The sequence below is a fragment of the Pogoniulus pusillus genome, chromosome 2 (genome assembly GCF_015220805.1).
Source record: "Pogoniulus pusillus isolate bPogPus1 chromosome 2, bPogPus1.pri, whole genome shotgun sequence".
NCBI lineage: Eukaryota > Metazoa > Chordata > Aves > Piciformes > Lybiidae > Pogoniulus > Pogoniulus pusillus.
In genome coordinates this window covers 6,644,176-6,660,151 of record NC_087265.1, presented here as the reverse complement: position 1 = coordinate 6,660,151, position 15,976 = coordinate 6,644,176, and the positions used below count along the sequence as shown (strand labels likewise).

At 52.4% G+C, this 15,976-nt stretch overlaps 1 protein-coding gene and 1 long non-coding RNA gene across 5 annotated transcripts in view; both read right to left on the bottom strand.

Annotated features, from left to right (window-relative positions):
* Positions 1-801: 801 nt before the first annotated feature.
* Positions 802-15,976, bottom strand: part of LOC135181782 (uncharacterized) — a 164,455-nt gene continuing 149,280 nt past the window's right edge. Inside the window, exon 2 of the long non-coding RNA XR_010304994.1 lies at positions 802-3,735. This is a non-coding gene — a long non-coding RNA (uncharacterized LOC135181782). The remainder of the gene's footprint in view (positions 3,736-15,976) is intronic.
* GALNT13 (polypeptide N-acetylgalactosaminyltransferase 13) overlaps positions 5,707-15,976 on the bottom strand; it is a 102,379-nt gene continuing 92,109 nt past the window's right edge. For 2 of the 4 annotated variants that reach the window (XR_010304985.1, XR_010304987.1), the window contains 3 exons: positions 13,817-13,951; positions 6,377-6,718; positions 6,157-6,218 (listed from right to left, as the gene is read on the bottom strand). Coding sequence is in view for 1 of the 4 variants with exons in the window: in XM_064155121.1 (XP_064011191.1) it covers positions 6,078-6,218; positions 13,817-13,951 (276 nt within the window). In the remaining 3 variants the exon portion in view is untranslated. Of the gene's footprint in view, positions 6,219-6,376; positions 6,719-13,816; positions 13,952-15,976 lie in introns of all 4 variants that reach the window. The other 2 variants (XR_010304986.1, XM_064155121.1) reach the window with 2 other exon arrangements.

Here is a 15,976-nt window from a genome sequence, read left to right as displayed (position 1 = left end):
GCCTAGAAAGATGAATTAAGAAATTGAAATGGCTGTTATTAAAAATCTTCATCATCTTCAGCCTTATCACTGCTCTGTCAGGAGCTCTGAAGTGATGCAGATAAAGGGAATGCATTCTGCTGTCACACACAGCCCCAGCACGCTGGGGGTTGGAATGAACCTCTGAAGATGCTCCAGTCCAACCCCCACCCTGCTAAAGCAAGGCTCTCACAGCAGCTTGCCCAGCAGCACAATGCCCAGCTGGGCTTGGAAGCTCTCCAGACCAGGAGACTCCACAACCTCTCTGGGCAGCCTGCTCCAGGCCTCCAGCACCCTCACAAACAACAAACAGCCTCTTGCTCCCTCACAGGTCCTTTAGCTCTTGCTGAGCACTGAGAGCCCAACCCCACCTAGCTACAATCTCCCTTCAGGTAGTTGTAGAGAGCAATGAGGTCTGCCCTGAGCCTCCTCTGGAGGAACCTCTGGAGATTATCCACTCCAACCCCACTGCTACACCAAGGGACACCCACAGCAGCTTGCCCAGCAGCACAAATGCCCAGCTGGATACAAGACTCCAGATGTGCCCATCCTAGGGCAGAGCTTCCTGCATGATGCTGTTTTCCAGGGGATACCTGGAAAATGAAGCCTTTAAACACCTGTAGGTCAACCAAACATGTCAACACATCCATCACTCCACCACAGCAGCTCTGCTGCCTCTTCCTGGAGTTGCTGGTGGCAAAGAAAGGCTCTAAAAGGAGAGGAGGCAAGGTGGAAAGCCTGAGGGGTGTTGCTTATGGAATAAAGAGTCCCAACACAGCAGAAGAAAACTAAACCAGTTTATTTTAACTCTACAAAAGTGTATAAATATCTGAATGTACAGCAAGGAGAACCTCAAGACCTCGTAGGAGGACCTCTTAGGACATCTAGAATCTGTAATGCTTTATCTACAGTCTACTCTTACAAGTTGAGTTGAAATGTGGGTTCCCAGCTCAGGAGGAATGCTCCTGGCTGGGCGTCGTTCCACGTGGACGTGGATACCGCAGGAGCGTGGAAACACACTGCTGGTGCTCATCCACCTCCCCTGGGCACACAGCACCTCCTGGCTGCTTGCAGGTTACACCAGCTCTGTTAGGTGTGGGGAGACCACCCCAAAAAATGCCAGTGGGCTGGGGCTTCACTGGCCCTGCCCAGCTTCTCTTCAGCTCCCCACCTTGTTCCATGTGAATACACATCTTGGACCTTCTGAGATCAGCTCATGTGAGGCTGTGTCCAGCGCCCCTGAGATGCAGCCCAAGAGCAGAGGGTCTGATGAGATCTCTCCTTTCATAGAATCTGAGTGGTTTGGGTTGGAAGAGACCTTTTGGGCCATCCAATCCAGCCATGAACCCAGCACTGCCAGGTCACCCCTAAACCATGGCCCTCAGCACTGCATCTGCACAGCCTTGAAACCCCTCCAGCAATGGAGACTCCACCACTGCCCTGGGCAGCTCTCTGCAGGCCTTGATAACCCTTTTGTGGAAGAAGTTGCTCCTCTTCTCCAACCTAAAACTCCCCTGGGGCAACTTGAGGCCATTGGGCTGCCCAGGGAGGTGGTGGAGTTGTTGCCCCTGGAGGTGTTGAAGCCAAGCCTGGCTGGGGCACTTGGTGCCATGGTCTGGTTGATTGGGCAGGGCTGGGTGCTAGGTTGGACTGGCTGAGCTTGGAGGTCTCTTCCAACCTGCTTGATTCTATGATTTCCTCTTTGTATCAGATGATACCAGGGAGAAGAGCCCAACCCCTACCTGGCTCCAACCTCCTTTCAGGGAGCTGTAGAGAGCAATGAGGTCTCCCCTCAGCCTCTTCTCCAGACTAAACACCCCCAGTTCCCTCAGCTGCTCCTCCTCAGCGCTGTTCTCCAGGCCCTTCAGCAGCTTCATTACCTTCCTCTGGACCTGCTCCAGCCCCTCAATGTCCTTCTCGGAGTGAGGGGACCAAATCTGAGCCCAGTACTCAAGCTGTGTCCTCACCAGTGCCCAGCAGAGTGCGAGTCTTAGCAGCAGGTCTATAAGATCTGAGTCCCAGCACCACCCTTCCACTGCAGCCAGGAGATCTTCACCACTGGTGGCACTATAAGCTCACTGTGCAGAGTCCAGTCCTCCTGACGCTCTCCTGAGATAGCTCATGAGTGAGAGGACATCATTTGCCATCTCTGGGGCCACATCAGCAATTAAGGCACCCTCACCTTTATCACAGAATTGTTTGGGTTGGAAGAGACCTCTAAGATCATCCACTCCAACCATCAACACACCACCACCATGGCCATCGAACCATGTCCCACTGTGCCACAGCCACATAGTTCTTGATCATCTCCAGGGATGGGGACTCCACCTCCCTGGGCAGCCTGTGCCAGTGCCTTCACCTCAGCTCTCCATGAATGAGGCTGTTCTTTATGTTTCAGATTGCTCCTCAAGCCTGGACAGCTGCACACACTTGTCTTTGCCCCTCCAGCTTGAGCTCAGAACAGGGAGGAGACCTGGCAGCCTCAATCCTTCCAGCCAGGGGTGTTTCAGAGACTCACAGAATAGTCTGGGCTGGAAAGGAACTCCAAAGGTCATCCAGCCCAACCCTCTTGCAGTCAGCAGGGACATCCTCAATGACATCAGGTTGCCCACAGCCCTGTCCAGACTCACCTTGGCTTCAGGGATGGGACCACAACCACTTCCCTGGGCAACCTGTTCCAGTGTTCCACCACCTTCATGGTGCAGAAGCTGTTCCTAACATCCAATCTAAATCTGCTCTTCTCTAGTTTGAAGCCACTGCCCTCATCCTGTTCCTGCAGGCTTTTGTAACCAGTCTCTCTCCAGCCTTCTTGTAGCCTCCTTCAGGTACTGGCAGGCTGCTGTTAGGTTCTCCATGGAGCCTCCTTAACTCCAGGCTGAACACCCCCAGCTCCCTCAGCCTGTCCTTGTAGCAGAGCTGCTTCAATCCCCGGATCATTTCTGTGGCCCTCATCTGGACCTGCTCCATCAGGTCCATGTCCTTCCTATATTGAGGGCTCTAGAGCTGGACACAGTACTGCAAGTGAGGTCTCACCAGAGCAAAGACAGACACTGGGGGCACCCAAAACAGATGCCACCACCAGCTGTCCTCTCCTAGTGCTCCTAGATGCCTGCAGGACCTCCCAATCCACTTCCTTCTGCAACAGCATGCCAAGGCCAAGTGCCTGGATCCATGACCAGCCAGCAGAAGGGTAGCAAAGCCCTGGGGAAGGAGGTGATGGAGCCATTTGTTCATGTTTTAACTCGTGGAAGCTGGTGGCTCAGCTTGTCTGTGATGTTTGCACGCTGGCTTTGTGAAGAACTCCCACCCTGTCCTGGTTTCATAGAAAGACAAAATGGTTTGGGGTGGAAGGGACCTCAAAGTTCATCCAGTTCAAATCCTCTGCCATAGGTAGGGACACCTTCTACTAGGCCAGGTTGCTCAAGGTCCCATTTAACCTGGCTTTGAACACATCCAGGCTTGGAGCCTCCAAAACAGCCTCTGGGCAGGCTGTTCCAGTGCCTTGCCACCCTCACAGGGAGGAATTTCTTCCTAATGTCTTACCTAAATCCAGATTCTTGCAGTCTGAAGCCATCACTTCTTGTCCTGTCACTCCCTGCCTTTGTAAAGAGTCCCTCCCCAGCTCTCCAGTAGGCCACTTCAAACACTGGCAGGCTGCTCCAAGTTCTCCCTGCAGCTTTCTCTTCTCCAGGCTGAGCAAGCCCAACTCAGCCTGGCCTCACAGCAGAGCCCTGCCAGCACTGCTGTGGCCTCCTCTGGCCCTGCTCCAACAGGTCCCTGCCTCTGCTGAGCACTCCAGAGCTGGCCCCAGCCCTGCAGGTGAGGTCTCAGCAGAGCACAGCAGAGGGGCAGAACCCCCTCCCTGCCCCTGCTGCCCACACTGCTGGGGATCAGCCCAGGACACAGCTGGGGCTGTGCTGGCAGTGCTGGCTGTGCCCACACTGCTGGGGATCAGCCCAGGGTACAGCTGGGGCTGTGCTGGCAGTGCCCACACTGCTGGGGATCAGCCCAGGACACAGCTGGGGCTGTGCTGGCAGTGCTGGCTGTGCCCACACTGCTGGGGATCAGCCCAGGACACAGCTGGGGCTGTGCTGGCAGTGCTGGCTGTGCCCACACTGCTGGGGATCAGCCCAGGACACAGCTGGGGCTGTGCTGGCAGTGCTCACACTGTTGGGGATCAGCCCAGGACACAGCTGGGGCTGTGCTGGCAGTGCTGGCTTCTGGCTCCTGTCCAGCTTTGCACCCACCAGCATCTCCCAAGTCCTTCTCCTCAGGGCTGCTGCTCTCCATCCATTCACTGCCCAGCCTGGATCTGTGCTTGGGATTATCCTGGCCCATGGTTCTGACCTTGCACTTGGCTCTGTTGAGCTTCAGGAGGTTGGCAGTGGCCCACCTCTCCAGCCTGTCCTGGTCCCTTCCCTCCAGCATGTCAACCACACCATGCAGCTTGATGTCCAGCAGCAGACTTGCTGAGGATGTCTCCATCCCAGTGCCCACAGAGATGTTTTCCCAGCTTTTCAGTGCTTTTGTGGTGGTCTGGAGATGAGAACTGAAGTGTCTGCCCCTGCCTGGAGCAGGAAGGCTGGGCTAGAACTTCCAGTCCAAGTTAATCCATGGTACTCCAGCTCCATGCAGGCACACCAAGGACTTATCCACCTTGGCAACCTTCTGCTCTTCATTTAATGAGGTGCATCAAGAAAACCTGCTCTGTAAATTTAAGAGTAAGTACAGATATGACACATACCAACCAGAACATCTCCTCTGGACTGATCCAGTGCAGAACCAGATCTTTTGAGGAGCTCTGAGGGAAGCCAGGGCAGAACCTTGCACCCCTTCCCTGTGCTGAGGTCACGCCACGGCTGCTGCCCTGCGCTTCAGGCCTCCTGAACCCTCCAGGCAATGAGAAGTTACAAACCACTGCCCCAAACCCAACCCAGCACACCTCAGATGCCTTCTGGGGAGCATGTGCTGCTGGGGGCACCAAAGGGAGAGTCACCAGTACCCACAGGAGACACCACCAGTGCCTCCAGGACCCACACCTGCCTGCTGAAGGTTCCAGCACGGTCATGTCCCATCAGCCAGGTCCTGCATAATTATCCACATTAACAAAATCATTAAGCCACAGAGTTAGTAAAAATAAGCATCTGGAAGCAAGAACATCTGGAGCCAGGACATGGGAGTCCAGCCAGCTGCAGGCAGCGTGTGGAGGTGATCCAGGGGTGAAGCTCTTGGCCTGTGCAGGATGCAGATAAATGCTAATGCTCAAGGGGGGTAGCAGCTAAGGATGGATGGAGTCCAGATCACCTCTCTAGTGGGCTCAGTTTTGGAACCTCCATCTGCAACCCTCTCTCATCTCCCCAGGTCTCATCTGCAGCTGTTCCTTGGCCCACTGCAGAGGACAATCCAGTCTGTGCTGGTCTGAGGTACCCACCTGTGACCTTTCTCCTCCTCACCATTGGTCCTGTGTCTTTTCCTCCTTTGATTTCATCTCAGTTTCTGAGTCTTTCTTCCTTTTTGCTGCTTTTCCAAACCCTGGATCCACATTTTTCTTCCCCAAGAAGCTTTGTCTCTCTCTGCTGACCTCGCTGCTCAGTGTGGCTCTTCACCAAGTCTCAGGAGCACACACAGCAAGCATCTCCACCACCCTGCCCGGAGAGACCAGCACCAACACAGCCAGCTCAGGAGGTACACCTTGCCAGGATGGTTCCCAGTGTCATAAGGCATTTTATTTTGGATCACTTCTCGATGGTGACCCACTTCAAATGCCCTCCATCCCAACCTCTTTGCTGCAGGGGTTCAGAGAGGCTTCTCTGGAAGCATTTCTGAGCACATTCGTGCTGCTACCACCACCTGGTTGGACACTGAGAGGCTCAGAGGAGCTTCTTTTGAGCAGTCACTGGTTTGGAGATGCACCAGCTCAAGGAAACCTCCATCCAGTGACCTTGCTCTGAGGGCTGGGATTTGGAGAGGGTGTCAGCCTAACTGGCCTCAGCAAGGAGGAGGAGGGGATGAAGAGGAGGAGGAGATTCCAGCCAAGGCAGAGCAGGTCTGCACCAGCTTCAGGCACCCAGGGTCATGTTGCGCAGCAGCCACTGCTGGGAGCGGCTCTCGCCGCACTCCCTCATGGTGGGAACCATCTTGTCCTCCTCTGAAGGCTCATCCAGACACTGGTTGCTGTTGACGTGCCTCAGGGTGAGCTTCTGCAACAGAGAAGGAAGGGTCAGAGCTGCAGCAAGGTCAAGACCTGCAGTTTGGGCCTTACTCTAGCCAGCACACAGGCCACGAGACAGGTTCTCATTCCTGGCTCTACGGGAGCTCTACCCACACTACTCGAAGCCCCATCAAGTGCTCAGCTCACCTTCTGACACCTGGACAGGCAACCTGGAGAGTGGGAGCCTCTCCTGGACCCAGCAAGAGAAAAATGGGACAGAAAAGGGCAGAATCATTGTTCTGGGAGGAGCTGAAGTCAGGACAGTTTTCTTTTCTCCTTTCAATACCAACCTCCAAGCTTCTGTTAAAGGAAATAGTCAGTGGGGCTGTAAAAAATCTTTCTAAAGACCTCCAGCCTGCTGTAGTTCCTCAGCATCCAGCTCTGCAAAGGGCTCCCATTGCAAGCCTCCACGGTGGGCCCATGGGTGCCATCCTCTATCCTGCTGATGGTCAGGCATGACTGGGTGATGATGTGGAGAAACGTGTGGGTCTGCACGACAGAAGAAGGCTCAAAGTCAACAGAGTTTCCAGACCAGGTTGGCCTTGAGCAACCTGCTCTAGTGGGAGGTGTCCCTGCCCATGGCAGGGGGGTTGGAATTGGATGGTCTTTAAGGTTCCTTCCAACCCAAACCATTCCATGAATCTGTGAATCTATGAATCTATGAACAAGGCAAGACAAAGCTGAAGACAAAGACCAAGACAAAGATCAATACAAAGGGCAACACCAAGGCCAAAGCCAAGGCAAAGGCACAGGTAAAGACCAAGACAAAGGCCAAGACCAAGACAAGGACAAGGACAAAGAAAAGGACAAGGACAAAGACAAGGACAGAGACAAGGAGAAGGACAAAGAGAAGGATAAAGAGAAGGACAAAGGGAAGGATGGAGAAGGACAAAGACAAGGAGACGGACAAAGAGAAGGATAAAGAGAAGGACAAAGACAAGGAGAAGGACAAAGACAAGAACAAAGACAAGGACAAGATGAAGATGAGGACAAGGACAAGGAGGGGGAAGCAGCAGAGGGGCTGGCTGGAGAGCCATGGAGGTGATGCAGATGGCAATGAAAGGACTGCTGATGGGTAACGGTGCCTGCAGATGCTCTGGGCAGGTTGTGCCACCTGACACACCCAGAGCACAAACAGGAATGCTCATAACCTAGGCTTTAACCTCACCAAAGCCCCTATTCTTACTGCTCTCCTTGGAAGGAGAGGTCCATCTGAGACCCAGTCACAGAATCACAAAGCTATAGAACCGTTGAGGCTGGAAGAAACCTTTGAGACCACCAAGTCCAACCACTGACCTAGAGCTCACAATCCCAGCACGGCTGCTAAGCCACTGCCACTAAACCACATCCCTCAGCACCACATCCACACATCTTTTATAGACCTCCAGGGGTGGTGGTGACTCCACCACCTGCCTGGGCAGCCCAGTCCAGTTCACAGTGACCCTTCTGCTGAAGTAGTTTCTCCTAATATCCATTAGATATCCTAATATCCTAATATCCATTAGGATACTAGGATATTAGGAGAGGCCATTTCCTCTTGTCCTATCACTTTATCACCTATAGACACTACTAAACATCCTGAATGACAGAATCATAGAAGGCTGTGGGTTGGATCATCCAGTTCCAACCTCCCTGCCATAGGCAGGGACACCTCACACTAACCCAGGTTGCCCAAGGCCTCATCCAACCTGGCCTGGAACACTCTCAGGGAGAGGATATCCACAGTCTGCCTGGGCAACCTGTGCCAGTGTCTCACCACCTTCACTGCAAAGAATTTCTTCCTGAACTCCAGCCTAAGTCTCCTCTCTTCCAGCTCAAAGCCATTCCCCCTCATCCTAGCACTCCAAGCTGGTCTCAAAAGTCCCTCCCCAGCTCTTCTGCAGCCCCTTCCAGTACTGAAAGGCTGCTCTAAGGTCTCCCTGGAGCCTTCTCTTCTCCAGGCTGAACAGCTCCAACCCTCTCAGCCTGTTCCCATAGGGCTATCTTCATGGACTCCTCTGGACCTGCTCCAGCAGCTCCATGCCCTTCTTGTGCTATGTGGGAGCACCAGAGCTAGATGTAGTGCTCTAGGTGGGGTCTCACCAGAGCTCTGCAGGCACCAGCATCCTCCCAGGGACACCAACATCAGCATCAAACCAGTTTTGTGGCAGGAGAGCCCTGAATTCTTGGTCAACACACACATTCTGTCTGTACCACTGGCACCTGGTCACATATAGTGACCCCCCTGGATAGAGGAGGGTAGGCAGGTGGGAGAAGTGTCTACAGCAAACAGCTAAGTCACACTGCCTGGAGACAGCATTGCTAAAGAAGCAGGGGATTGGCTGTTCTAGGGCTTGGCAGAGGGGTTGCAGCCACCCAACTTACCTCAAAGCTATACTCCCATTTACCAAAGTACTGATGGAAGAGAGGAAAAAGAGGAGAAGGGAGTCAAGCAGTGACTCAAAACCCCACCTTTATCAAGACCCTCAGGTCTCCAGGCATGCAGATCCAAGAGCTTTGCACAGGCACTGCATCTGGTGACCTGTAGGAGTAAGTGACCCCCTCCCAGGAGGTGTTCAAGGCCAGGCTGGATGAGGCCTTGAGCAACCTGGGCTAGTGGAAGGTGTCCCTGCCCATGGCAGGAGGGGTTGGAACTAAAATGACCTTTAGGGTCCCTTGCACCCCAAACCATTCTGTGAATCTATGGTGTCCCTGCCCATGGCAGGAGGGGCTGGAACTAAAATGACCTTTAGGGTCCCTTGCACCCCAAACCATTCTATGAATCTATGGTGTCCCTGCTCATGGCAGGAGGGGTTGGAACTAAAATGACCTTTAGGGTCCCTTCCACCCCAAACCATTCTGTGAATCTATGGTGTCCCTGCTCACGGCAGAAGGGGTTGGAACTGAAATGCTCTTTAGGGTCCCTTCCACCCCAAACCATTCTATGAATCTATGGTGTCCCTGCTCATGGCAGGAGGGGTTGGAACTAAAATGACCTTTAGAGTCCCTTGCACCCCAAACCATTCTGTGAATCTATGGTGTCCCTGGTCATGGCAGGAGGGGTTGGAACTGAAATGCTCTTTAGAGTCACTTCCACCCCAAACCATTCTATGAATCTATGGTGTCCCTGGTCATGGCAGGAGGGGTTGGAACTGAAATGCTCTTTAGAGTCCCTTGCACCCCAAACCATTCTATGAATCTATGGTGTCCCTCCCATGGCAGCAGGGGCTGGAACTAAAATGACCTTCAAGGTCCCTTCCACCCCAAACCATTCTATGAATCTATGGAATCTGGAGGTACAAGGAGAGATGCAAAGTCTCTTCCAGCCCCCACCATGCTGAGATTCTGGGATTGAAAAGAACACTAAACAAGGAACCAGCTGCACACCAGGAGCAACAGCAGTGATGATCTTCAGCCTGCAGAACCCCCTGGACAAGCTGCTTCCAAGCAGGACAACCCTCAGCTCCTTCCATCTCCAATGCAAAATGGTTTTAAGCCTTGTTTCATTTCTGGCTTGGTTTCCATCTTGGCAAGAAACTGTTTTCCCTTTCTTCTTTCCAATCCATTATTGAATTTTAATGCTTTTCTTCCCCACTTCTTCAAGACCACATTATGATTCCTGGCTCCTTCTCAAGCCTCCCATTACCTTGCAGGGCAGCTCCATAAATCAGTTGAATCAAGGACATGCCAAGTTAGAATTCCCCAGCTCTCCAAGGCTCCAAGAACCTATTTATGATGCATCAGAGCTCTGAGCTTTGGAATGGGGGTGGGAAAGCAGGCAGCAGATCAGCAGAAGGATGTCTGGGAGGCTCTGGTGGGCTGGAGCCAGGCTTGCTCCATCACAGCCTGGGATTGCTGCTCCAAGAAAACCCTTTTGGTCAATTTTCACTGCATCCCAGTGTGGTAGGGGCTGGAAGGGACCTCTGGAGATCATCCAGTCCAACCCCCCTGCTAAAGCAGGGGCACCCACAGCAGCTTGCCCAGCAGCACAACGGTCAGGGTCTCCAAAAGGGAGATGCTGCCACACAACAGCATGTCACAATTAAACTGTCACCATGGCTGGTGGCACTTTAGCAGAGGGAGTGGATAGGTCTCCCCCAGCCTCCTGCTCTCCAGGCTGAACAAGCCCAGCTTATCCCAAGTAGATGGTTTGAAAGTACAGAGATTTCCAGTAGCTGTTGGGGAGCTGGGAATTTGGGTGAGTCCTTGTGCATCCCAAGCAGATGGAACAGGGGCTGCTGCTCATGGAAAAAGTCCTTGTGGAGGTCTGAAAGGTCCTTTCCAAACAAAAGGGTTCTGTAACTGCACAGCACCCAGCAATCACCTCCAGTCACCTCCTGTCTCAAAGGTGGTGTCATTTTGCTGGGGAAAACACCCTGAGCTTCAACCAAGCCAAATGCTGGGTCCTGCACTTGGGGCACAACCACCCCAAGAAGGCTCCAGGCTTGGGCCAGAGTGGCTGGAAACTGCCTGGTGGAAAAGGACCTCAGGGGTGCTGGTTGAGAGCAGTTGAAGATGAGCCAGCAGTGTGCCCAGGTGGCCAAGAAGGTCACCAGCATCCTGGCCTGGATCAGCAATGGTGTGGCCAGCAGGAGGAGGGCAGAGATTGTCCCCTGTGCTGGGCACTGGTGAAGCATAGCTTGAGTACTGGGTTCAGAGTTGGTCTCCTCACTCCAGGAAGGACATTGAAGGATTGAAGGGCTGGCAGAGGTCCAGAGAAGGGCAACAAAGCTGGGGAAGAGTCTGGAGGGAGAACAGGGCTGGTGAGGAGCAGCTGAGGGTGTTTATTCTGGAGAAGGCTGAGGGGAAACCTCATTGCTCCCTGCAGCTCCCTGAGAGGAGGCTGAAGCCAGGTGAGGGTTGGTCTCTTCTCCCAAGAAACAAGTGACAGGATCAAAGGATAAGGCATCAAGTTGTATCAGGGGAGGTTTAGGTTGGATGTGAGGAACAACTTCTTTCCTTAAGGGGTTGTCAAGGCCTGGCCCAGGCTGCCCACAGCAGTGGAGTCCCCATAGCTGGAGGGGCTTCAAAGCCATGCAGATGGTGGTGCTGAGGGCCATGCTTTAGTGCTGACCTAGCAGTGCTGGGTTAATGATTGGACTGGAGGATCTGGAAGGTCTCATCCAAGCTTAGTGATTCCATGATCCATGAATAGATGCAGGGGATTCAAGAATTTCACGAGTCAAAAGTCAAGTGTTGAGAGAGTTTTGGGGGAAAGAGAAAAACAGAAGCAAAAGTAAAGGAAGGAAAAAAGGAAAAGGAAAAGAGGAAAAAAAAAAAGAGGAAGAGGAAGAGGAAGAGGAAGAAAGAAAAAGAGGAAGGAAAAGAGAAAGAAAAAGAGGAAGAAAAAGAGAAAGGAGGAAGAGGAAGAGAAAGAGGAAGATAAAGAGGAAGAGAAAGAGGAAGAAAGAAAAAGAGGAAGAAAAAGAGGAAGAAAAAGAGAAAGGAGAAAGGAGAAAGGAGAAAGGAGAAAGGAGAAAGGGAAAGGGAAAGGGAAAGGGAAAGAGAAAGAGAAAGAGAAAGAGAAAGAGAAAGAGAAAGAGAAAGAGAAAGAGAAAGAGAAAGAGAAAGAGAAAGAGAAAGAGAAAGAGAAAGAGAAAGAGTAAGAAAGAAAAAGAGGAAGAAAAAGAGAAAGGAGAAAGAAAAAGGAAGAAAAAGAGAAAGAGAAAGAGAAAGAGAGAGACAAAAAAGAGAAAAAGAGAGAGAGAAAGAGAAAAAGAAAAAAAGAGAAAAAGAGAAAGAGAGAGAAAGAAAAAGAAAAAAGAAAAAGAAAGAAAAAAGTAAAATAAAAAGAAAAAGAAATAAAAAGAGAAAGAGAAAAAGAAGGAAATGAACAAGTGAAAAAGAAAAAGAGAAAGGAAAAGAGAAAAAAGAAAGAAAAAAGGAAATGAAAAAGAAAAATAAAAAAGATGAAAAGAAAAAAAGAAGGAAAAAGAAAGAGAAAAAGCTAAAAGAAGACAAAGGAGAAAAGGAGAAGGAAAAAGAAGAGAAGCCAGTAGATTTCTGTGGAAAAAACATGGACTATAAGGTCTTTGTTTGCCTACTGCATGTAGAATCATGGAGCTGCGTCCCTTGGAAGAGAACTTTAAGATCATCACCTTCAACCTAAGACCACCCTGGCCATTAAAGCATGTCCCACAGTGCCATGGCTAACAGCATCCTTCACCTGTGCTGACTCCAGCACCTCCCTGGGCAGCCTGTGCCAATGCCTGACCACTCTTGCAGCAAGGAAACTGTTCCTCGTGTCCAGCTTGAAGGATTTCACTATTTATTTATCACTTCCAAGCGTCTCTTCTCCTCTTCCGAAGGCCCAGGAGAGCGGAGAGCACAAGGGGCTGTGTGCAGTAGGGAGCGCAGGCAGCCAAAGCTGCTGGCCGGGAGCTGCCTCCTGGCAGCAGTGGAGGATTTCTTGTTCCCCAGCGCCACCCAGCGGCGGCTTTGGTTATGGCACAGCCCCTGCAACGTTCTCACTCTGCATGTCTCCTGCTGAACTTCGCAGTGGGCACCACCAGCGTGTCTCCAGCGTTTGGGGAGAAGGTATTCCGTAGATTTAGACTGGGGACTAAGGAGAACTTCTTTCCAGTGGTGAGACACTGGGACAGGTTGCCCAGGCAGGTTGTGGATGCTCCTTCCCTGGCAGTGTTCAAGGCCAGGTTGGATGAGTCCTTGAGCAAGCTGGGCTGGTGGGAGGTGTCCCTGCCTATGGTGGTGTCCCTGACTATGGCAGGGGGTTGGAACTAGATGATCTTTAAGGCCCCTTCCAACCCAAACCATCCTATGATTCTATGAAAGGAATTCAGTTCTCTGTGCAGGAAGGTCAAGGTAGCTCCTGCTGGGAGATGTTGGAATGAGATCTGTATTTTCATAGCTTCTGTCATGGAAATGTGCCAATGTTAATCCATGGAGTCAGAGAACTGTTTGAGTTTGGAAAGCCCTCTAAGATCATCCAGTCCAACTATCAACCCAGCACCACCATGGCCACTAAACCATGTCCCACAGTGCCGTGGCCACATGGTTCTTGAACACCTCCAGGGATGGAGACTCCAGCACCTCCCTGGGCAGCCTGTGCCAATGCCTGAACACTCCTGTAGCAAAGCAATTGGGTAGTTTTGGTTGGAAAAAGCCTTTAAGATCGAGTCCAACCACTCTTTATCTCTACCAAAGCTGGTGCTAAACCATGAGCATCAACACCACGTCTATGGATTTTAAACCCCTCCAGGGCATGAAGCCTGCTCTAGGCTTTGAGAGCTCTTTCAGTGAAGAAGTTTTTCCTAACGTCCAACCTAAACCTGCCCTGGTGCAACTTGAAGCTATTTCCTGTTGTCCTATCACTTCTTCCTTGAGAGAAGAGACCAGCCCTTACCTGGCTCCAGCCTCCTTTCAGGGAGCTGTAGAGAGCAGTGAGGTCTCTCCTCAGCCTCCTTTTGTCCAGGCTGAACACCCCCAGGTCCCTCAGCTGCCGCTCACCAGAGCCGAGGCTGTAGCACGGCAGGACACTGTCAGCACTCCACCTCCGCGAGGTCCCCATGCCCACAGTGTGTCACACCTAAGCTGCGGGCCCTAAGCTGGCAGCTGCCTGGGGGAGGGCATGGTGGACATCTGGGATACCTCAGCATCGTACTCCCAGAGCTGGTTGCCCCTCATGTGGTGGCACTTGAGCATGAGGACAGGGCCGTTGAGCCGCGAGACGTCCAGGCAGAGGTCATCGGTGCGGATCTCTTTGTCGGCAGTGTAAGAGAACACCTGCAAAGACAACACAGAGGATGGCAGTCACCAGGAGGTAGCAGAAGTCACAGTGATGAAGGGACTGGAGCACTGCCTGGTGAGGAGAGGCTGAGAGCCCTGGGGCTGCTTAGTCTGGAGAGGAGAAGGCTGAGAGGGCATCTGATCAATGCCTATAAATATCTGCTCTGCTCACCTGGGATAGGACAAGGAGCAATGGATGGAGACTACAGCACAGGAAGTTCCACCTCAACATAAGGAAGAACTTCTTGACTGTAAGGGTCACAGAGCACTGCAACAGGCTGCCCAGACAGGCTTCTCTGGAGATTCTGAAGACCCATCTGGATGTGTTCTTTGTGACCTGCCCTAGATTATGTGGTCCTGCTCTGGCAGGGGGGCTGGACTGAAAAGATCTCCAGAAGTCCCTTCCACCCCTAACATCCTGTGAACCTCTACACTGCTGAGCCAGGCCATCCATGATCTACACTTCAGTGCAGCAGAACTGTTGTCTTCTCCAAGCACTGAGGCTGCAGCAAGAGCAGTGTGGGCAGCAGATTGACAGAAGTGATACTCCTCCTCTACTCCACACTGCTGAGACCCCAGCTGGAGTACTGCATCCAGTCCTGGAGCCCCTGGTACAAGAGGGCTATGGATGTGCTGGAAGGTGTCCAGAGAACGGCCAGGAGGATGATCAGAGGCCAGGAGCTGCTCTGCTATGAGGGGAGACTGAGGGAGTTGGGGCTGTTCTGTCTGGAGAGGAGAAGGCTCCCAGGTGACCTTCTTGTGGCCTTCCAGGATCTGAAGGGGGCTACAAGAAAGCTGGGGAGGGACTTTTTAGGCTGTCAGAGAGTGACAGGACTGGGGGGAATGGAGCAAAGCTGGAGCTGGGGAGATTCAGAGTGGATGTTAGGAAGAAGTTGTTCATCATGAGAGTGGTGAGAGCCTGGAATGAGTTGCCCAGGGAGGTGGTTGAGGCCCCATCCCTGGAGGTGCTTAAGGCCAGGCTGGCTGAGGCTGTGGCCAGGCTGCTCTAGGGTAGGGTGTCCCTGTCCGTGGCAGGGGGTTGGAACTGGCTGCTCCTTGTGGTCCCTTCCAACCCTGACTGATTCTATGATTCTAGGTGGTGCCTTGGACTTCATGAGCTTCATGCAGGTTTCTCTGCTGGTCAGTGTCTGGTGTACCACGAGAAGGAATGGTCATGGTTAGGAAAAGCAGCTGTAGGGGATCAAGACCTGTTCAATGTCTTCATCAATGGTACAGGCAGTGAGGCTCAGTGCACCCTCAGCAGGCTTGCAGGTGACACTAAGCTGAGTGGTGTGGCTAAAAAGACTGAAGATCCATCCAGAGGGACCTGGACAGGTTGGACATTAGCAGGAAGTTCTTCACAACGAGGGTGGTGAGAGACTGGAACAGGTTGCCCAGGGAAGCAATGGAGGATCCATCCCTGGAGACATTCAAGGTCAAACTTAACAGAGCCCTGAGCAATCTACTCTAGTTGGAGGTGTCTCTGCTGGACGTGTCCAGAGAAGGGCAGCAAGGCTGGGGAGGGGCCTGGAGCACAGCCCTGTGAGGAGAGGCTGAGGGAGCTGGGGGTGTGCAGCCTGCAGAAGAGGAGGCTCAGGGCAGAGCTCATTGCTGTCTGCAGCTACCTGAAGGGAGGCTGTAGCCAGGTGGGGTTGGGCTCTTCTACCAGGCACCCAGCAACAGAAGAAGAGGGCACAGCCTCAAGCTGTGCCAGGGCAGGTTCAGGCTGGATGTTAGAAGTACTTCACAGCAAGAGTGATTGGCATTGGAATGGGCTGTCTGGGGAGGTAGTGGAGTCACCATCCCTGGAGGTGTTTAAGAGGAGGCTGAATGAGGCACTTAGTGCCATGGCTTAGTTAATGAGAAGGGTTAGGTGCTAGGTTGGACTTGATGAGCTCAGAGGTCTTTTCCAAAGTGGTTAATTCTGTGATTCTGTGACTGCAGAGAGGTTGGCCAAGATGACCTTTGAGGGTCCTTTCCAACATGATGCATTCTGTGGTTCTGTGAGGCATCTTCAGAACC